We start from the raw sequence: 22,413 nt of genomic DNA, 5'->3' as shown, positions 1-22,413 counted from the left end.
TATTTTGGGGGGTTGGAGGTGATGGTCAGGGGGAGTGGGGAGGGGCCGGGTGCTTGCTTTCTTTTTCTAAAACGGTTTGATAATAAATTTGACTTAAAATATCAGTGGGTATCTCCCCCCCCCCCCCAAAAAAAATAAAGGTGCGTACAGTTCTAAGAAATCTAGATCTGCCTCCAAGTCATGACAACAAAATATCTCGGCAACTTAGAAAAAAAATCAGGTTTACAACAGACATGACAGTTACATTTTCAAGTTTATTTCCCTCGACTGTTCTACCACTATCAACATTTGAAATCATCTACACACAGAGAGACATCTCATCATGCATTCCCTATATTTTTATGACAGAAATAAATTTACACTCACCACTGATGGTTCTGCAAAATAATTCTCACCAGGAGATCGTTGGATTACAATGCATTTTCTTCTTATCCGTCTGCACCGTACCTGCACACATGCTTGCTCCAAATGTGCAAAACTGGACCAGTGAAATGCAAGAGCGCCCTCAACTGGTGAAAATTAGATAATTCACTTCCCGCCCTGAACAAGTAAGAACGTTTCTGATTGGTTGATTGGTCGAGGAAACTTTCTGCTTCTCCGCTTCTGATTGGTCGAACAAAGAGGAAACTTGCTCTTCCATTTCCAGGGTGTTACTTGACTGGTACCCTGAGACACATTTCTTCATAATTATTTCTTAATCTTGTCAGCTTTGGATATTTGGATGATTATAAATATGCAAATATTTATTAAAACGAAAAGAGAAAAAAAAAAGAATGTCCACTGCTAAATATGCAATGAGAGAAAACTATACATCATTTTGACTGGTTCTTTGCACATTACGCATACATGCAGGTTTGTACATTTTGTCTGGTTAATAAATTATTTTACCAAATTTCCATCAATTCACATAATGATTTTGAAATAAGACAATTAAAAAAAAAATATTTTTAAGTCAGGAAAGTGAAGTCTGTTGTCCTTACAATCTACACATCTATAATTTACAACCCTAGAGTGATGCTAGTTCTACGCTGCGCTACCGTTGATCCAACGCTTTGTCTCTGGCAAGAACTGAATCTTCAAACTTGATCATGTAAGTTGTCCCTTTGTGCCAATGTGCTGTTACTTTGGCCGGCTGAAAGAAAAAAGTAGGGGTTGATAAATGCTTAGAACAAAATCTCTTGAACGTTATTTCTCCTGAAGATTTATAACAAGCATTATTAAGATGCTGAGCTGCTTAATTGACAATGTTCATTAGCAATTTAAGAAATAACTTGAAACTTTTTCCTGAATCAACTTATCCTGGTGACGGTGAGAAAAAAGTTGTGACTTACAAAGTTGCATCCAGTGAGAATAGCCTCCAGAATCCCTGCTGTAAACGCAGCACAGTTCAAACTACCTGTAACAAACCAAGAATGATAAAGAGATTGGAATGAGGTTTAACTTGTTTGGACTTCAAAAGCAAAAAAAACAATGTCCAATTCAAAACTTGTAAGAACTTTATTTGGAAGAAACAGGGAGGAGATTGTCATATTTTTTAAAAGTCTGAAAATCGGAAAAATGTTCTTAACCAGTTCGCGTTGGCTGTATTTATACACAGGCACGGCTGCCGGTTAAAATGTCAAGCGTGCCTTGACCCGCCTCCAGATGCATTCTAAACACACTAATCCCTCATTTGTTTTGTACACACACACAAAGTCCGAGAAGTCTGTGGAGTCGAACCGTGAATTGATCTTGGCCGCTGGACCTATTGTTCTACAATTAACACTCCGTTGCACACCCCAGAGTGTTGACAAATTGAGGTTTCGGCAAGAAATATCATACAAATACTGTTGAAATGAATCTTGCGAATCAGTATTTGTGGCATTTGGCTGTATATCAGAAGCTAGCTGGTATATTTCTTCACTTCTTTCTATACTTATCATGTCTTTCTCTCAGATTCAAAAAGTCTGATTTCAGAGAAAACTCTGAACAAATCTCATGCCTGAAGAAGTTTATCCCAAACCCTGAAAAACCAATGGGGCAAGAAATCATGAAAGTGGGCTTTTTGAGTTGATACGCCAAGAATAAGGCTTTCTTATTAGCAAGAATTTTTCACATTTTCTTTATGGGTGTATGGCTTTCAATTCCCAAGAGTTGCTTAATAATTATTGCAAAATGTTTTCACTGTGCGTGAAAATGCCCTGATATGTAAAAAAAAATTATTACATGTAAAAGAAAAATATGCCTTCTCAAACATTAAATTGTAACCTTATTGTTCATAGGTTCAACGACCGACTATCGATGACCTGAAATTCAGAACTTATTAGTAACCACTTCAGATTCCACCTGTTATAATTTATTAGTATCGCGTGCAAGGGTGGTAAACCTGGCCAAGTAGGTATGTCGGCCACGAGACAGATGCAATGATGGATTGGAATAGTTCTCAGTATTCACTTACAATGCCAAATACACTCCAGGATGCTCAATTCCGACGCAGAAATCTACGTGGGTTAACCACGCCACATGACTTATTCAGTCAGGAAAACATTTAAGGAGAAAACATATGTGGGTCACACTTTTCGAAGAGCTTTACAGAACCACAAATCTGCTAATTAACCACAGATGGAATGAGTCATATTTTGTGGTAAATATTACAAAGGTCTTTGATCACTAAGTAAATAACTGTAATATTTCTGCCAGGATGATGGAAATTTTTATTTTTTTTATCTGCCCTTTACTGACATATTGACTCAAAGTCTCAACCCAACTTTGAGTTTAAATTTTCAAAACAAAACTTTAGAAAGCATTGAGCACAGAATGTATTTACACAATGTCACACTGTGAAGGGCCAATTTACAAAGAGTATTTTATCATTAATATATTCTTATTTCTAACCATAAGGCTATATTACTTAACTGTACAAACTAATGCCTGCTGGGCGTATCCATGTTTGTGCACAAACCAATGGAAAATGCAAAATTGAGTATGGCTTTAGTACGGCTATTTGCATATGCGTTTGTATTCTATACCGACGCATTATCGAAGCCGATATGCCCAAAACCAAAACACACAATCAGTAAAAGAGCATTTCATTTTGCCCTGCACAAACATCGTCAACGCAAACGCGTATGTCATACTCATAGAAAACGAGCTTGCATTGTTTGTGTATGTTAGACTTCTGCGTTGCATTTAGAGTACATTTATTCAAAATTCATTCCATCTAATTTCATTATGTTCTACAAACAAGCATATTAATTCAAAATGCCTGTACTTAAGGATGGCTGCGATGAATATGTCCACAGGGGAGGAGTTAGGGCTCTAGTATACAGCTCTATGGTTCTAACCAAAATATTTATTTGTAATGTCCTCAAATTGTTCATAAATCGCCTACAACTTGGTGATTACATTCGTCACGGCAACGGACGACTATATCTCCGTTTTCATCTCTAGTTTGACTCTTGGCGTTCTGCCAAACCATCAAGTCATAATATTTGTCCAAGCCTGACCAGACATTGCCATCCTGACGTTAAGTGATACTTCCTGAACTGGTTGACTTCTTGTTCAACCACTGCCAAGGGTATGTCCACTCTAGTCTGGAGAGACCGGAACCCCCCTCCCCCTAGTCACCCCCACCCTCCACAATCTGCCCTCGCTGTAGTAAAATATCAAATCACACACTAGGGGTGAACCCTGGAGCCAAGTAATGAAAATAAGTCATGCAACAAAATACATAAAAATAATTATCCGTTTTTTCCCTTTTATTTTTGGGAGAAGGGGTTTGTGGTATTGCATGTAATAGCACAATCTACTTTTAAACATCAATGATGTGTGCTAGACAGTCAGTAGAACTAAGTTTCCAGAGTCCCCATTAATTAATTAATAATATTTCTCCTCCAACCCTTTTTGCACATTCTCAAGACCTTCTAAACTCAGTTTAACCAATCAATTTCCTGGCACTAGTGATAATCAACAGACACCCATTTACTTGGAAACAGGACTTGGTCTATTTTGGATGAGCTGAACCACTAGGAAGTGGTCAAAATGAAATCATGGGTGTCTAGTTTTGTGTCGCTTTAAATGAGCTTAATAGCCACTAGGAAATTTCAATTTAATAATTGATTCAGGTTCAGGTAAAATAGGTCATTGCGGCTTATGGCTGCTAAATAACGAAGTGCCGTGATCATGATAATTAGCGATGGAGTGAATGGCTCAGTTTCGTAAAATGAGTAGCTAAATATTCTAAAATGTATCACAGTGACTTAAAAGCTGGTGCTGACTGTTCCTTCAGATGCAAAGTATGCGATTACACAATCCTAGACTGATGATGCAATCCAAACGAGGGTCGCACTAGCCAAAAGGACAAACTTCTCTTGGAAGAAACACAGCAGGGGTAACAGGGGGCCAAGGCAAGAAAAGAAGGCACAACAAACGGTCTATTGTCACCCCTCCAAACTCCCTAGGTTTTTTTCCCTTTAACCAACACAAGAGAAGAAAGTGTCCTACAGACAATACCATAGTACCAGGTCGAGCAAGTCAGTGTTATTTTCCATGAAGCCTTTTTAGTGACTGGCAAAGCTGTGAGTATCGTCAAGTTTTGAGGGCTTTAGCCTAATAAAAACTCAACAGACTTTTGAACAATTGGGAAATTGCCAACTCCCCGTTTATTTACAGTGTTGAAATTGAGGGATGGACAAATGTCTCCCAAGAATGTCTACATTAATGTTACATAAGAGGCTGATACAAATGTGGTAAGATTATATCTTTTTTTTTTCACTTGCAAGTTATTGAAGTTCTATCTAGGAGCCTGCCAAAGTTAAACAGGTCAAAGTTTTATATTTTCTTGAATGATAGATTTAGATTTAGTGCGGTACAGATAGGCAACTGTCAAATTGTTCACATAATATGGAACTGTGTTGAATTTTAAAACAGTGTGTAAGTAATGTAGGCCTGACAGTGGCTGGCTTGTGCAGTCACAAACAAACGAGGGCCAAGCCCCCCCCCCCCCCCCAATTTTTAAAAAAATTGTTTAAGTTACATTGCAAAAAGTGCAGCCACTGCATACAGCATTAAAATTGCGCCGCCATGCACCAATGCCATGAAAAGTCCTAGTGCCCCCCTCCCCCCTTGCTTTTCATATTAAAGTTGGGGCGCAACTGTTTTAGACCCACTTTTTCGGTGAACAAAACAAAATTTGGCCCCAAAAATTGTTTCTGGATCCAGTTTTGGTCGCAAATTTTATCAAAGTAACACAAAACCGTGCTTTAGACTTTGATGGATAAAGGAAGATTGGGTTTATTCTGGCTTGTGCTCTAGAACTCGGCTCAAGTTATAGAGTATCTGTAAGTTTTTGATCTAAATACTGTTTCAACTTTGTCTCATCTTTTGTATGCATAAATTGTAGGCTGGTCCAAGTTGTAGGCTGAAAAAAGGGTTATTGAATTCAGGAAATCTTGTTTTCCAGACAAGTTGGGCTTCAAATTAGGTTTTCCGAAACAGATGCAATTCAAATCCATTGTTCTTCAATTTATCACCCTTTGCCCAATGGATACTTTTTCTCACAGCAGCTTGTTTTATGTTACACATGAAGTCAACGTACAGCAAGGACGGACAACAGTTTCTTGGCCGTTTGTCCGTGAAAACAAGGGACTGCCTGTGCCACAACAAAACACATCGGCACACAGATCCAACCAAACAACAAAGAGAAGGCGCTGAATAAACGCCACCTTGCCCGTGGCATATCTTTGTTGTCTTTTTACTCCTTTTAAAAGGAAGAGGAAAAAATGAAGCCGCGATGGAACGACTTATCAAAAAGAAGAAACTTTTTCCCACAAAACGGCATTGTTGTCTAAGTCCTGAAAATTCACCACATATCAGGGCCTGTTGGTGTTATACAGACAATGGGGGACCACTCGTCTCTCAGTAAGTCTAGTGCAAAAAGAAGAAAAAAAGACGGAAGAGAAGAGAGGAAACCATTCTAGCAATAAATTATAATGCTGTCCACTTGTCAATTGGTGCGCAGTTGCTGTGAATAAAGTTAATTGATTGACTGCTTGAAGAATGGCGTCAGTTGGCAATAAATTATAAACTTTAAGCATCGGGAAGAATTGATACGACAGGTTGGTTTAGTTTCCCCTTTTTTCCACCCTCCTTCAGGAAATAACTGTGAGAAAATGCTGACGTGCCACTTGTTAACAAAGGATTTGATGGGTTGAAAGCTGAGTCCCAATTGAGGAGAGTACTTCTCGGAAATGTTGTCTTATCGTTACTACTTTTGCTCCACAGAAAAGAGAAGTGGGAGGGGAGGAAGACTAAAGCAGAACTGTTTTAGAGTGTTGTGCATTCTCAAGAGATGGAAGAAAACCTTGAGGATTGGATCATAGGGGTGCAGAAAATTAAAGAGGATTTCAAAAGGGCTAATTAGGAGAGGTTTAGGGGAAAATCCCATTATATGATAGTTTTCAGTTTTGAATTTACAATTTACACATGTACAGTATAGTTAGAAAAAAACATGACTTTTGGGGGTAATATTTATTTATTAATCTTTGAGTGGTCCACATCTATGTGACCAATATGCAAATATTTTAAATATCAAAAGAGTAGATAGTTTTCAAAATTCACCTATTTTTTTAAACCAATTTATTAGATTGACAGGCAACTATGAGGTGTCAAGTCTTTTTATGAGATTCCCTGCACCTTTTTAATTTAGCCAATTGAGCATAAACAAATCCAACATTGGAACTTGGAACCCATCCAACTCCGTCCCCTGTGAAATCTGACTAAAAAAAACTCCACAAAAAAGCACCTGACGTCATTTAGTTGTTACCAAGATAAAAAAAAAAAGCACAAGTACAACGATGCACGTAGGCCTACTCTTTTGAAAAGTAGAGCACTGTTTCGTCAAAAGAGATGCTGAACTGTTAAGGATTCTTTCCTTATGAATTATAAATTTGGTGAGTCACGGTATTAGTGTAAGTCTGTGTGAGATTCTTATCAGAGAGCTTTGTAACTATTTTGAGAAAAAATGAAAAGCTGCTCAGTTTGCGATCTTTCCACCTTTTGATACTTTCCACCTCACAGGGAGTCTGACTGCAGAATCAGCTTATCCTAAAGTCAAAGAGGAGCTTACATCAACCATAAGATTGGTCGCCGAACTGGTAAGTACAAAACTTTAGCATCAAAAAAATTAATGGTAGTGTGCATGGAGATTCTTGCATTGCATGTTCTTGCAATCTTTTACGTTCTTGGTGTTACTCACACTTCCTCTATAGTCCAAAATTGTATGGTAATAAGGGCAGGTCATTATGTAGTCCTGAAAATTTCGTGGAAGTTAGACTTACATGTAATATTTTACCTAAGTACATGAAGGATATAGTTGACTTTTTTCTGTCCTGATATATATTTTGCTTGTGTAATCACCAAATATGTCCCATATGCGTCAAATGTGTTTGCATCCGGTACAAATTAAAATGATTGATGACCATGTCGCAGTGATGGGAATAACAACTTTAATAGAAGCTTTTTGTTGTACATAGGAGATGCAATCAACAGGAATCAAGCCAATTAAGAAACAAGAAAAGCCTGTTAGCTCAAGACACAAGGGACAAGACCTGGTCGAACATCTTAGAACCAGAGCAGAACAACATGTAAAGCTGTTCTGCACCTGAAGTTCTAAGAACAGACCTAGCTTGACCCAAAACCTCTTAAATCTACGACAATCCAGCACCTGGTTTTCTAGAAATTTGATTTAAATTTGATTGCAAACTCCTGGCACTATTACCTTACATTGGGATTGACGTCACAGTTGTTGCGTGTTGAGAACAAAGAAGAAAAGTCCTTAGATATGCAAGGATTTCTAAATTTTTGATAGTGGTGATTGATGCAGCCCTCACATCTGCATTGGTTCCACCCTCCATTTCAAAGTTAGGAATACCACGGCCAAACCTCGCCTTTCCTTCATAATCCTCAAACTAAAAGTCTTGTTGACATCCAGGCCTGCAACAGCCCAAACGGCCAACCCTCGCCTTCCCTTCATAATCCTCAAACTAAAAGTCTTGTTGGCATCCAAGCCCTGCACCAGCCCAGGAACTCATAACTTGAGGTCCTGAGTCAGGAAATAATACCCATGTGATTTGGAAGTTGGCCTAAAGCACCACTTCCACAATAGATACAAAGAAATTAACTTGCAAGCCAGGCCCAACTAGGGTACCTAAATTCCATTTTTTTGCACATTGTGGAAGGTAGAACCAATCCAGTAATATTTCATATAGAACTTGATTCCCCTTAAAACTAAAACAAAATGTTTAAACTTGTGCCGGTACACTTGTCCATGCTGGAGGATTAATGATTGATCACTGAACAAAAAGACTGCCCTGGGAGTTAGGGTTAAGATAATTGTATCATCCTTCTTATTCTGCTTGAAAGTTACCCACCACCTCCCGATCCCTCAAAACACTCCAACAACAGAAGAACAAAACTTCACTCTCCCTGACAGGAGACTTCAGTTCTGTGTTACTGTTAGTGGTCACTTTAGAATGATCAGAAGACACTCCAGTAAGTATTTTGGGTGGTCCTGTCAGTGTCTTCCAATGGGACAGGAAAGCTCTGAATGCCCAAACGGACCACAGCGGTTACTCAGAGCAATTTGAAAGGAAAAAAGACAGAGACTGTTGTACAATGATCCGGAAATCTTGACAATGCTTCGTTGTCCTTGGGATGCTTTCAGAAACCATCAAGATGGTTCTCCTGATTATTCAGACCTCTGCGGTTTCTTACTTTCTTAATTTTGGTTCACCAACTGCTGATGAACGGAGGGAATCTCTGCTGGTATGGAGACTATATCGCCATGGGAACCACTGACTCTCCATCCCAAATAGCGCCCTCTTGTGCTTTTGTTTTTCAGTGACATTTGGCTGAATGGACAATGGCATGAACTCCACCGTGCCACTTTTTGATCTGCTTCTAATCTGTAACAGATGTGCAAGATATTTTTGTATCGGAATCACCGAAATTCAAATTACATTTATGCACTATAGACGAATCCGGGCATGTGATCACTGTACATGTGCATGCACGAAGCCCCCTTCAATGGCCGACTCATATTGTACAAAGCACCTGCCCCGAAGAGCAGCTAGCACAATGCTTTCACCACTGAAATGGGGCCTTCGTGATAGAATTGACAGAGTGCCCGGATTGGTTTAGAGATGTACAAACACTCTACAAAACAAGCAGCCCCCCGCCCAGGCCCCACACACTGTTCTCATCTCATTTCATCATAGAACAGGAAAAACCTCATAATCGTAACCCAGATCACCATCAGCAATTCCACCAAACACACATCCTAGACTCTCTTGTGTATTTTGAGCAAACAGATCATGCATAACAAAGCCCCCGGTCATTTGGAGAAAATTGAGCGCTTCCTTGTACCAACTGCTATGGGAATTGTCACTACAGAAGACCAGCACTTTTAATCAAACTAAGCATCCGATAAATGGCCAGTCAATTTATTCAATTCCTGTTCCCAAAAAAGAAAAGTACAAGTCAGAAACATGCCCACACACGAACAAGAGCATTTAGAGCTCCCTTTAAGATATGATGGAGTCAGTTGACCACACATGATACAGAGGTCTTAGTCCTTCACCCGCCCCAAGAACAAATACTTTCGTAATCAGAATGACAATAGACAATCAGATAAGCAATTGCCACATCTTCAAGAAAAAATAGAAATCTCAAACGAAACCCTTTGAAGTAAACGCAATTACTGGTTTACAACACTTTGTGATGCTTTGGACATTGCTTAAGATGGACAAGCCTAATTCAACAATCATCCAGTCTTTTTCATCCTGGGGCTAAATTCCTAGAACCACAAAATTCGCTTACCAACAGAAATCATTTTGCTTAGCAGAAACAGGGTTAGAGGCAAAATGACAAGGCACTATTTTGACTTTGACAGGTGTTCAACTGATTATTGGGATCACTCTCTACTTTCAGATGATTGACGATAAGATTTGTGTTTGTAATTAGGAATGAATCATTTCTTCAGGAACTAAACATTTGACAGGCAAAACTTAACCTACTGTACAACCATTTGAGAAGCCTCAACAGTTGACTTAAATGTTTTCTCTCCGATTGCATGTTTGTAGTTACAAGTGTTGTATTTGTATTAATATTTACTTCACAACGGTAACAACAAACAGGTGAGATCAATTAAATTTTGATAACACTAACACTACCAGGAATTTAATGACAATGCAAGGATTATGGGATTATCTCTTCTGCAATCCAAGGTTCTTGCAAGGAGGTATTTTGATTAGGAGATTTACATTGCCGATTTGGGAGTCTGGGTTTAGGTCTTTTCGTCTTGAGCACCTACCAAAGTTGAAATAGGTATAGCTGGGTTCCATTGAACATGGGTAGGCAAGGCGTACCATTCACACTTACACTGGGCGTACCCATACCAAGGTAGAGCCTCTAACCCCTGATCCCGACTTGCTAGTGTGAAAGGCCCTTTTTGTCAGTAATGGAACTTGCTTCCCCACATTTCAACTAATGTGACACAGGTTAGAATCCCACCAAAGCCCCTTGTACTAAGACAGGTTTTCTGATCATAAATGAGCCATACATGTGTCCTCTTTTTTTTTCCATCTCACCAATCTCCCTCGTCTCCCTCATAAATGTCATTCTTGACTTTAAAGCTTTACCCTAAGGCACACCTACACGATTTCCAAATTTCGTAATTACGAACATGGCCTGCGTTTACACAATATTTTCTAATTAGCTGCGTAACAACAGGTTCGGCATTGGGGTAGGTCATGTGTGTGGACGACCCAATTTAAGCCAATTCACCCCTCAGCCGCCCTCATCTTTTGTCCCTCGCCAAAGTCGTTCATCCAGGTTCTTACAAACTACCCCTGGACTGTCACATCAACATTTTGAGGGAACCCTGATCCAAAACCCAGTAACGCTTGCTCCAAATGGCCCGCCACCCCCTCCCCCCCCCCACCCCAACTCCTTTTCAGATCTATCACAACATTGACCAATTATAACTACCCCCTCCCCCCTCCACACAGAGTCCCCCACTATGGCTTAAATGAGGGTCCCATTGACGTCATTTGGTTAAGTAATTGGTCTCGATATTGTCCTGAAGAAACAGAGAGCTGTCTGACTACAATGCCCGCTACGGGTGGCCTGCCCCATCAGCTACTGAATTGCCGGAGATGAATAGATGAACACTTTTTATCAAACAGTGATGTTGCTGACAACTAAATGATTCCTGTGACTTGCTCTGGGCTTGACGATAGAGTCAAATAAAAAAGCTGCAAATTTGTCCCCTAAAATCCCCTCTATTGTGTCCATGCCAATTGTTGATGGTAACTCTATAAAATACTACATGCATGCTGTGTCCCCTTTTAGATAAGTAATCAAACTTCTACAGAAAAAAGGAACTAAAGCCATTACGGACATTTTGGAGAATTGGCCCGAGTTTGTTGCCTTAGTTTTGTTCTGTAGGTTTTTGTGCACCTTAGGTCTCTGTCCACAAATGGACGTTGCCTACAATTGTACGCATGCACAAGCTAGGCCCAGGGTCAGGCAAAACCACTCTAATGGATAAAATAATGCCCTGTCTCTGTGAGTTTGCCCCACTGGATAAGCTTTTTGTATACATGTCACCGCTGTTTGTGAAGATTGAAGATATAGGGGGGTATTTTAACTGTGGTGCTTGATGTGCAATTTGATGTTCAAAATTTTGTTGAACAAATACGTGCAAAGTGTTGGACTTTGGCAGATTTGCAAAGTGTAAAGTGATTTAGGCTTGAAGAAGGAAGAGCGAAGATTCTTCCAATGAAACAATTCGCTTAAAATTACATTGTAATCTCCTTTTTGCTTAAGAAATGAGTGATTAAGCTACATGCTCCCAAAACTCTGAAAAGACGGCAATCATTAGCATAAGGCGTGTAGTCATATCTTTTTAGTCTTTGTACTCATTTCTTTGGAATGTAGCATTTCTGTTAGACTTCTTTCACTTTCTTAATCGCAAGGTGTCATTCCCTAGTCTGAGGTTTGTCGAGTCTCAGAGATCCCATTAACTGATCGGCACGTCAAAGAAAGACAACATAAACCTCTGTAAACAAGACTTTTCTGTTGCCAGTTGGGAAGTCGGCGAACAGTCAAACCGACAAAAGGCCGTGTTTTTCTTACGGTAGTGATAGTGTTCTCGGTGAATGGGACGTGGAGCAATATGAAAGATTGTCATTTAGTTTGAAGTGTTGTGGTATTGTCGACTTGTTGCTGATTGCAAGCGGACTTGTCTTTGTTCTGGATCAAAGAAACATCTATGGCTTCTTCGCACACAGACCGGCCTGTGTTGCAATGCATGAGTCAACTGTTTCTCTGCTACCACAAAGACAAAAGTCATTCCAAATATCTCACAGCACGGTGTTTTATTTTCAATTTCCTCAGATAAAGAATCCTTCACTCTTGAGAAACATAAGTCAGAGGGGCGTTGATTCCCAAAAACCACATCAGTATGGTCCAGAAAAGAAAAACGTTCAACAACCTACTCCAACTTTCGATTTCAGGGTTTAACATAACCAGAAAAGAAACGCAAAGGAAAAGAAACAAAAAAACGAAGATAGTGTCAACAATATGCAAGGCTTGGATAAAAGGAGATTGAGGCAAATTATCCAGCAGCTCAACAGGAAGGGTAAACAGCTCGAAGGGAAGACTCCGCTAGGAGACAAAGTTGGAGCTGAAAGGATGACACCATGGCAATCTCCTGGGTGTGAAGAAGCAACAAAAGAGACACAAAAGCCAAGGACATCGCAAACAGGGAGAGGGATTTATCAAGACAACAAACCCCTAACAATCCCTCCTCTATGCTTACTTTCCATCCTCCTTTGTCACCTTGAGAAAACTTTCTTAGCTGCAAAGGGGGCAGTTCTACAGGCAGAGTGGAACAATGCACCCTTTCTTCCGAGACTTCTCTTTTAACCAAAATGTCATGCAGGAGTTTTACCATGGTACAGGATCATTAGGGGTGGTTTTCTTTATGGGCAAGGGGGGGGGGGGTAGTGCTTAGGTGAAATATCATATTTCTTAGAATGTACTGTTTGACATCACCATGTATCAATGGACTATTTCAGGTTTAACAAGAAGTCAAACCCTCCTTTGGTTTGTGCACATTACTCACATTGCTTGTGACTGAATAAGACCGAGCCATCGTAGTCACCTGACCAAAAAATGAAATCTAACTGGTCGGTTGGAACTGTTTGATTGATGAGCAGGAACGGTCATTATCATGTGTTCATATCTGTGGTTTTACATCTTTCGTAACACGTCCTAGACTTATTTGAATGGCTGATATTCTGTGTATTTTCTATCACTCATACCTACATCCTGCACACACTATTTCTGCTATTATCCTCTGCCTTTGTCATGAAAAGTGCCCTGTGGCAATTGCTAGAAATCTAAACCAAACGGAATAGAAATGATGACCAAGATCCCTCCCCAACAAAAAAAGATTGAACCGAACTTTGTATCCTGTCACCAGAAAACTAAATTCAGAGCTCCTAGTTTACAGCTTGCTCCCTCACAGAGAGAATTGTCAAGATTACCTAATTGCTAAAATCTAACAAAAATGCATAGGAAATTCAAGAGTTAATCCCATTCAATTTGAAAATTTACTTTGAAAGTTAATTTATCAGATACATCCATGACCATATCATAAATTTTCAACACAGATATCTGGTGGGTCTAATTTAAGGAATTTAAAGAAATCAATACTAAACTTACATTGGAACTGAATGTACACTGGTAAGAAATAAACTCTCATTAGAAGTCCCTAAAACTTTTTCATTTGAAGATGTAATTTGACAGGAATCAGTATCTTCCATTTGACTTGGGGGAGGAAGAGGGGGCAAGATAAATAACAGTGGGTGGTCCTGGGATGGAATCAGTGGGCCGATAACCCCACCAAGGTCAGGACGGTCAATGAAGAATCCACAGTAGTAAGTGCGTCACCATTCACCGAAACAGCCAATTAAATTGCCGGATCTATTCAGTATTCACCTGTAGGGTGGGGTAATTGGCGGTACGTTTTAGGTCAACAATGGAGGGAGTCTATGGCAGCCATTGTTGGGGTACCAGTCGGTGCTGGTGAGCTGGCAAAGAACGATGGGTAACCTTGCCATTGGGGGGATGGGAAACCGGGGAAAAACCACATCACAAATCACCTGATGGTGAGTGGTTCTAATGTCAAAAAGATCAGGCTCATTTGGGGATGTAAGCAGAACAAAAATTGTTAAGCAAAATTAAGTGATAAGAAAATATCCCTGCTTAGCGGACGGCTTATTCCATCTGCTTGACTGACCTCGGAGCTTGATTGAAAGAAAAAAAACCACTACACTAGACTTCCTTACGGACAACAGTGATTTTGGTGACTTGTATTCAAATTAGCATAATAACACTATTCTTGCGAATATTTGAAAGATTTTTTCACCATGCATGGTTGAAGAGGTATACCTAACTACATTATAAAAAAAAAAACCACAGTTCCAATAAGTTAGGTAAGTAGGTTAAAATTCCTGTCAAAAGTGTGTTTCCTTCTTTTTGCATGACCATGTATGTATTTGTTTAAAGGTACCTCTTACAATACTCACTTCTTTTGTTCTATAGGTAAAAAAAAAACCTTTATGGTAAAACCTAATCAGGAATTCCAGATTTCAATAAAAATTCTATGAACATTCTGAAAAAAAATCCTGAAATTGGGAAAAATCCTTACAAATCTCATGCCTGTTTAGTAGGTGGTATTTTTAAAGTTCACAAGCTCAGCACTAGTTACCGAGAATCAGTAAAAAAAAATATGGTATGGCATTGCTTTGTTGTAAAATTGTCAGTCTGGTAGCCTTTTCAAAAAGCTTTAAGCAACAGGAAATTTTGCAGTTCTAGTACGGTTCTGAAGCCAAACAGATCTCCAGTTGAAAAGGGTTAAAGATAAATGGAAAAAAGATTCACCGACTTTTGAAAAGGCTTTTATGTTTTCTGTTGACATGGATCAGCTATCCAGTTCATATTACACAACTTAATTAATCCTTTACAAGTTTGTGCCTTTTCAGGATATCCAGACAACCCTGGAAAAGGTTGACAGTAATCAATCTTGACACAATCCACATTAGATTTTCATGCCATGCTGCTGATTTTAATCTTGCGACACAATTAACTGAAAACCGCAAATACTTCTCGCTTGGCTGACTTTTTGGCAGTTCCGCTTCAAGTTCAGTGAAACGGTATTTTCTTTCAAACTTTTTGGTATCCCCATTCCCCCCCCCCCCCCAAAAGTGAACCCAGTTGACTTTTTCTCATTCAAGCAGTCCAGGAAATCCTGGTTTGTTGGTTACAAAAATATCTTACATCTAAAATGAAAGCATTTAAGAATACTACAATGATTTTATGAATCTTTTCTCATGTAGAAGTATTTTTTTGGAAACTTACATTGTACATTTCAATCAATACTGATATACACTCAAAAGATTTGTGTTGGACCAGTTTGCTTTCTTCAGTGAGACAGAAACCAGAACAATTTTTGCCACGGTTTAACAGGGACACCTCGGCACTTTTACAGGTACGTGTGTTTGTCAATCTGTGTGATTTCTATCCCTGTTTTATCGAAGTTGGTTTCTCTTGCCATTAACCCTCCTTCTATCTAAACAGTCACAGGCAGTCAAAAACTCAATCATATTCCCCTATCATGCCTTTTACACAGGTTAGTCACCAACACTCAGATCATTTTTCAAGCAAGCACTGTGACTAGTCAAAATCAGTCAACAGACAAAAGCAGGCAAGCGGTAGGCGCAGCTGGCTTATCAATCACCTACAGTCAAACCATAGCTGCATCAAGTTACATAAACAGTCAGAGCCAGTCAATCCTGCTTTATGTAGGCTGGGAGCTTTTAATTGTTAAAAAGTGTCACTTGATTTTGACTGAAAGGACAACTCTGCACAGAATGTATGTTTGCATAGGAGGGTAAAGGATGGAATTCTTGAAGGTTTTAAAGTAAAAACCTACTTTTTTTAATAAGTGAATAAATCATGTCACTTCAAATACACTGCGAATGACACCGACTCCCATTCACAAAAATCATGAATTTTTGAGTCAAAACTAGTAAAGGAACTCAACCATAATATGTGTATTATCCACTACTGGTTTAATTTTATCGGTTACTACATGTACACACTCTGCCACCTCAGTGTACCACAGGTGTGAAAGCTCCGTCTCTGACACTATTATCTGACACTACAATACAATGCAACCACCATCATGACATCGCTACAATTGTGGAACTGTAGTCATGTTTTGTCAAATCAAATGCAGTTTGATTTGCCTTGATTACTGAATTTTTATGAGACAACTCGTTAATAACACAAGTATTGACAGCTGAACCTACCTTTATCCTTCGGCACCGAGATGAAATGGTTAACGAGAGACTCTTTCTCAATGATATAATCTGAACAGATTGGGCTCAGGAAAAACTACGCAATTTCATTTCCATATACATTATATGAACTTCAAAGAAAACTTGCAACTGACATTTTGTGGAAGTTGGTCTTTTTACCTAGCTATGTTGTAACTGTACAAATCACGTCATGCGGCTGAAGACGGGAGAGCACATCAGTGCACTGTCTTTAAATGTAAAAGCAACTTAAGGCTCGAAACATAAAAGGATACACGTTCTTTCATCATCATTTGCGTGTTCTAACTTGTCAGCCTCCTTACCAAAAAGGACCTACAGAGAAAAGAAAGATAATAAGAATGTATTGAAATTGCCTTAGTAACAGTTTAATTTAAAAAATGTTCAAAACAGCTTTCCCCCTTTTAAGTTCATACAGCCCTAGGCCCCAGTGCAGTCTCCATATCTCACTCAGATATAGAGTCGGAAAACAATCAAAGCATAATTGGCATTATGACCTCTGACATGGGGTCAACTCAATTAAAATATTATAGTTTTGTTTGTCTTGAGTCAGTTGACTCGCCACGTCAATGTTTTTTCTCTGGTTAAGTTGGCATAAAATTACAGAGAGTATTTTATTTCCCTGCTCACCAATTCCTACTTGTAGAGAAGCAACTGGTGTAAAGTGGCTTGCCCAAGGACATAACATACAGCAAGCAGCCTCTGATCATGAGTCACAAACCCTAACAACTAGGAATTTTAGACCACACTGCCAACATTTTAAGTATTAACATAGACAAAAGATGTGGCTCTTATTTGACCTTTCAACTTCATTATAAAGTATCCCTGTCGAACAGTGCCATTGCTTAGTAACCGTACACACCTTCCAGACATTTGCCTTGATGAAGAGAAGAATATTCAGGAGTTTGGTTTCTCTCTTCAGTCCTTTCTCTCGGATGAAGAGGAGGTCAAGAATCCGAACGCCGACATGCTGTCCCATCTCAGACAACCTGCAATGAAAACACAAAGTCAAAAGTCAAACACAAAATTTAGTATTATTTAATGGTCTCTTTCTGCTTGTCAAGACTGAATACTTGTCAGGGTCCATTTTGGAGATTTAACATCTCATGTCTTCAGATTTACTTCACACTTTCTTCAACATTGAAGTCCCTCATAATAAAATTCTAGTCTGAAAATTTGGGACTCTCAATACTGTGCATGAGCATCCCAAAATTTAAGGTATTGAAAACATGCAACACAAGAAAATAGACTGGCGCATGAATCAACCAGTCCAATACCCCCTTTACAATCGTGTCAAAAGAAACATGTGATACCTAGCTCTATTTTTACACATTCTTCATTGTCTGCCACCAGACTACTGAAGAGGTCAGTCTTTTCAAACAGTTGGACATGTACCAGTCTAGTCTTAGGCTTCAAATTGAAATCATGTGGCTTCACTCTCAGGTGCAAAATGTTGAAGAAAGGTCTCCTTTAAAACTTGATTGAGACCTCAAACTTGGCTGGTGAAATACTGAGGACTTTGTCTTCGCCTCATGAAAATTTTGTAGAATGTTGCCAGCCAAAGACTGGGTGAAGTTGGCCTGATTGTTGTTTGGCATGTCTTCTGCAGTCAAGTCCCAGTCTGATAAAATTCTTCTGGTACAATTTTTCAAGCAATGTCAGAAATCTTTGATGCGTACGCGTATTGACTTACTTGCTCTGTAACTCAGGAACGGAGCCGACCCTACTCTGACAGTATTGAACCATTTCAGAAAACAGTAATGCAAAGGTGCTTATGTTGACCTGTCGGAAAAAGAAACAATAAAAGAGAAATTTCTATTGTTTTGAGCACATAAACGGCAAGAGTATGACCCAAGGGTAAGCGAGAGTATATTCCCGCTCAAGACCGGGAAAGGCGAGAGTATACTCTTGCACCGAGAGTAATGCACACGCAATATTTTCTTGCACTCGAGAGAAGCAAGAGTAACATGCTCAAACGCACCCTCGTAGTTCTGGCTTCTTCTTTTTTTTTATCCAAATCCAAATTCAAATTACTACATTTCAACATCCGTGACATATCATCTCAGTTTGTCCAAGCTTGGGGCAAATAATAATATGTTGTTGGGTGTAGAATGTTTGAATAAACACACACGGATTTACCAGTACATCCCATCAAACAAACTCAAAATCCTGTGTCACAAAATTAATGATCTTTTGTCCGGTTAGTGGGCAATACGATTACAATGCAAATGTCAGACAAGTCGACCGTTGAGACAACTCGACTCGGGACAAGTCGACCGTTGAGACAACTCGACCGTTGAGACAGGTCGACCGTTGAGACAACTCGACTCGGGACAACTCGACCGTTGAGACTGCTCGACTTAATGGAAATGAATACACGTGGAGCAGAAAAAGTTGCACAAAATTCTGTGGCAAGACCGATCACGGGTGCGGCGCGGGCATACTCGATGTACAGAGGGCGTCGCATCGGGCCCCGTCGCCCCGCTCGGCCGCGAGGACCGGGCCAGGCCCGGCACGAGGGCACGTCGACCGGCGCGGCAAATGGGCGCACAGGCCCGGCAAAAACGATGCCACCGTGCACGGTACGGCCACGTTGACCGGGGATGCGCGCACGTGGCCTTGAAAAAAAACGAATGATGTGCACGGACAATCACGCTGCGCTATATTGGCTCTGTTATATGCAACAAAAAAAACTCATGTGTCATCACTCCCAAACGGCGATCAGCCGCCATCAAAATCCCCGGTACTATTCCCGAAACTAGGCCCAAAACATGCGAGGCGACTTGTCTCAACGGTCGAGGTCGACTTGTCTTTCCATTTATCGCACATACGGTCGAGTTGTCTCAACGGTCGAGTTGTCTCAACGGTCGACTTGTCCCGAGTCGAGTTGTCTCAACGGTCGACTTGTCTGACCCCCTACAATGCAATGATATTCCGCACGGACGGTAACACACAGTCACAGTCATGACACTGCAGTGCAGTGGGGGCAAATGTTAAGTTGTTTTGCACGACGATCATCATCAACATCTGAACATCTAAATCAATTTCACACGTTCCTCTATTACCAACATATCCTCCTTTGACCAGCGCGTCCATTTATCATCATTTCATGACATATTTACCTCTGCTTTCCCCTTACTAAGCTGACGATCGACGACGCTCCCTTTCTGCTGTGACCTACGTTCCGCCATGTTTATTCTTGTATTATGTCTGGTACCCTTTCATCGATCTGTAAATACAATGGACCGCATGAATCGTCTGGTGCCTTATGTCAAAGTGCGCCCTACCGACGGCTGTTTTGTGGAGAAAATGTTCAAGTAACTTCGCTGCAAATTTTTTTGGCCCTTGAAGACAATTAAAGTTGTAGCCGACACAACTTGCAAAGACAAAATCTTATGCAATAATTATTAACATAATCTTAGAGTGTTTTATTTTGATTTATTGGAATAGAATGCACAACTACATGAAAAAGTAAACTCATGTCTTTAGCGGAGCAAAACACTTCCTCTAAGATGCTCTCATTAAAATTGAACAAGTTTGTTGATGCCTTTCTCTTTGTGTGCCGTACTAGTGGCAATCTCCTTGCCGATTGGGAGGGGTGCTCTTATTATTTGTACTCAGTTAAAGGCTGAAATTGTACTACAGTTTCTCAAACTATTTAGATGAATGTCCGATCGACATCGATATAACCTACACTTCCTCAAGCACATCAACACATCTCACTTTGGTAAATACTCGACTCTTTTATTCGCAATGACTTCTCTTTCAATACAAATGGCCCGTTACCGATTACTTCTGCAGTTAGGATGTGGCATGAATTGTATTGTACAACCCTCGCTCTCGGATCTTACAAAGCTTTCCTCTGATGATGTTCCACGTGTCTTGGCCTTGGGTAGCCAAGTTTCTTAAGAGATGTATAATCCCTACATCTAGGATGCAAGTCTGTGAATGATAAGTTATTACGGGGCAAGTAATTGAATCTTTTACTCGCGAGAGTTAGTTTCCAATTTTAGCCCGGGATGCTAAAAGTAAAAATAGGCGCAGTCAATCTGGCATAATAGCGTCTAAATAAAGATAGTGAGCCAGGATGGATAGTTGTGTATGGAGCGCCAGTTAGACAAGATTCCATATTTTCTATAAAGAAAAAAACCTATGAAGTGTGCAAAAAATAAATTGAAAACCAAATTTCTAATACCTACTCTGACCACAATCTTCCCATTGATCTATGAATATTTTTTTGTAATAGAGCCCTTTACTCTTCATTGCTTTTCTTCCCGTATGAAACTTCTTTCAGTGTTCCCTTTTTTTCTTTCGAAGTCCGATCACTTCAAGTCAAATATTCCGGAATAATTGGCAAAACATACTGTAGCCTTCTCGAATGTGTCATTTTATCGACCTTTTTGAAGCGATTTTGATTCGTGACTATCACAACAGACGACATATTGATATCGCGCGCTATTATGAATAGGCCTACATGTAGTTTTCATATAAGGATTAACAGCTTACGGGGATTAATTTATACAACAAGCCTATGTTGCGTGATCTAGACTAATCTTAATAACCTTTCTAATCCCATGAAGAGCAAATCCGACTTAACTTTACTTTGTGTCAAAACTTCAATGGGATCTTTTCTTATCATGTAACGAGAAGTGCAACTCTAAGTATTCAAGATACACATCTTACGTGTATGTCACTTCATCCATCATTCCATGGATTACCTATTTCACAACCAACCGCGGTTCGTCAACCGACAGATATTTCTAGTTCTACCTGGATGATTTACTTGGATGATTTCACTGATGCCCTTCTCTTCTAGATGGGTGACTATTCACTGTTAGCATCTTAAGATCGACCTTCCTGGCTAAAAGCCATAGGAAACGGGCTCCTGGAGGCTGTGTAGCTGCGAAGAATGGTCGGTTTCTGCTTCACTGCCACTGATGGCAAGACTCAAAAGCCAATCCGGCTTATTCACAGAGTCGACTAAGCCTGGCTGTCCCCCAACAAAAGGGCCCAGCTTTTACGCCAAGAAAAAAAACGAGACCCTTGAAAGACTTGAAAGAGTGAGTGAGAGCAGAAGACAGAGTCTTCCCTTGTGTCCTCTTTCTCTCTTCTTTCACCTCTCAGTGTTTTGTCCTGTCCCCCGCATTCGTCCACATCTACCTGTTAGATGAGCACGTCTGGGGCGGGACAGAGGCCACTTTTAACCCCTCCGGGAACCCAGCGAATTCTCGCTAGTTCTTACTCTTTGGTACAGCCAAACAGGATGTACTAGCTTTGGAGATCCGTTGTATATCGCAATCGCGAGGATGCTTTTATCTTTTGCAAAACCCCTGATGTTGAAAGTAAAAACACGACGAATTTGCTGAGGAAATATCGATGACGTTATCCATTTTCTGTACAGGTTTGTGTGTGTTTGAAAGAGTCGTGTTTACTGAAGCTTCTCAACCGACGTCTCTTCAACTCCGTGAGCGTTGCTTCCACCTATAACTTCAAGCATCTGTACAGTATGAATTAACGGTATAGGAACTTGCCAAACAGAACTTTCCTCTGCTGTTGCCGAGGCTTTTTGTCGGAGAGTGTTACGCCGATCGCCCAGCTGATAGGGGAACTATCTTGAGTCACAATTTCTTGGTTGAAGTTAACAGGTATGTCTTGATGTATCACATAAACCTATCACATTTTATGAATTTATTACTATACAATCAATATTTTATTCGAAAGAAAGTGTATGCTTCCCCCCACTTTCTTGCCGTATAATGTACCCTTTTTTATTCACGAAAATACTATAAAAATGTTCGAAATTCGTTGTCACAGCTTTCCAATCCTTTCCACATATTCAACAAAATGGTGTCAAATTACTGCAATCTTTTTAACTTGGTATGAAAGTTACCACCTTGATTTTATTTAATTTTAATTTCCGTAATCTGAGCAGTCAGTTCCCCGAATCAATGTAATACTTGTTTAAGTTCAT

The 22,413-nt window shown here is 39.9% G+C and overlaps 2 protein-coding genes across 3 annotated transcripts in view; one reads left to right on the top strand and one right to left on the bottom strand.

Annotated features, from left to right (window-relative positions):
- Positions 1-236: 236 nt before the first annotated feature.
- LOC119722532 (trafficking protein particle complex subunit 5-like) lies at positions 237-21,343 on the bottom strand. The gene is made up of 8 exons (XM_038192708.1): positions 21,213-21,343; positions 19,565-19,671; positions 18,136-18,224; positions 17,305-17,431; positions 16,700-16,757; positions 16,419-16,478; positions 1,332-1,396; positions 237-1,132 (listed from the first exon to the last, which is right to left on the bottom strand). Exons 2-8 carry the CDS (start codon positions 19,631-19,633, stop codon positions 1,034-1,036), a joined length of 567 nt encoding a protein of 188 aa, XP_038048636.1. The 5' UTR covers positions 19,634-19,671; positions 21,213-21,343; the 3' UTR covers positions 237-1,033.
- An 83-nt stretch (positions 21,344-21,426) lies between these two features.
- Positions 21,427-22,413, top strand: part of LOC119722529 (A disintegrin and metalloproteinase with thrombospondin motifs 6-like) — a 71,327-nt gene continuing 70,340 nt past the window's right edge. The window contains exon 1 of one of the 2 annotated variants that reach the window (XM_038192701.1): positions 21,427-22,087. The gene's annotated coding sequence lies outside the window, so the exon portion shown is untranslated. The remainder of the gene's footprint in view (positions 22,088-22,413) is intronic. The other variant, XM_038192702.1, reaches the window with a different exon arrangement.

The sequence above is a fragment of the Patiria miniata genome, unplaced genomic scaffold (assembly GCF_015706575.1).
Source record: "Patiria miniata isolate m_02_andy unplaced genomic scaffold, ASM1570657v1 HiC_scaffold_15, whole genome shotgun sequence".
NCBI classification, from domain to species: Eukaryota; Metazoa; Echinodermata; class Asteroidea; order Valvatida; family Asterinidae; genus Patiria; species Patiria miniata.
The sequence above is the reverse complement of the archived record's forward strand: the minus strand, read 5'-3'. Positions and strand labels throughout refer to the sequence as shown.

What these genes read in the sequence shown, in the direction of transcription:
- LOC119722532 (XM_038192708.1), bottom strand. Translation starts at nt 19,633, where the DNA reads ATGGCGGAACGTAGGTCACAGCAGAAAGGGAGCGTCGTCGATCGTCAG. An exon ending in TCAAGGCAAATGTCTGGAAG is followed by an intron (nt 16,758 to 17,304) that starts GTGTGTACGGTT and finishes TTTTCTCTGTAG; the next exon opens with GTCCTTTTTGGTAAGGAGGC. An exon ending in CTCGGTGCCGAAGGATAAAG is followed by an intron (nt 1,397 to 16,418) that starts GTAGGTTCAGCT and finishes GGTTTGTTACAG; the next exon opens with GTAGTTTGAACTGTGCTGCG.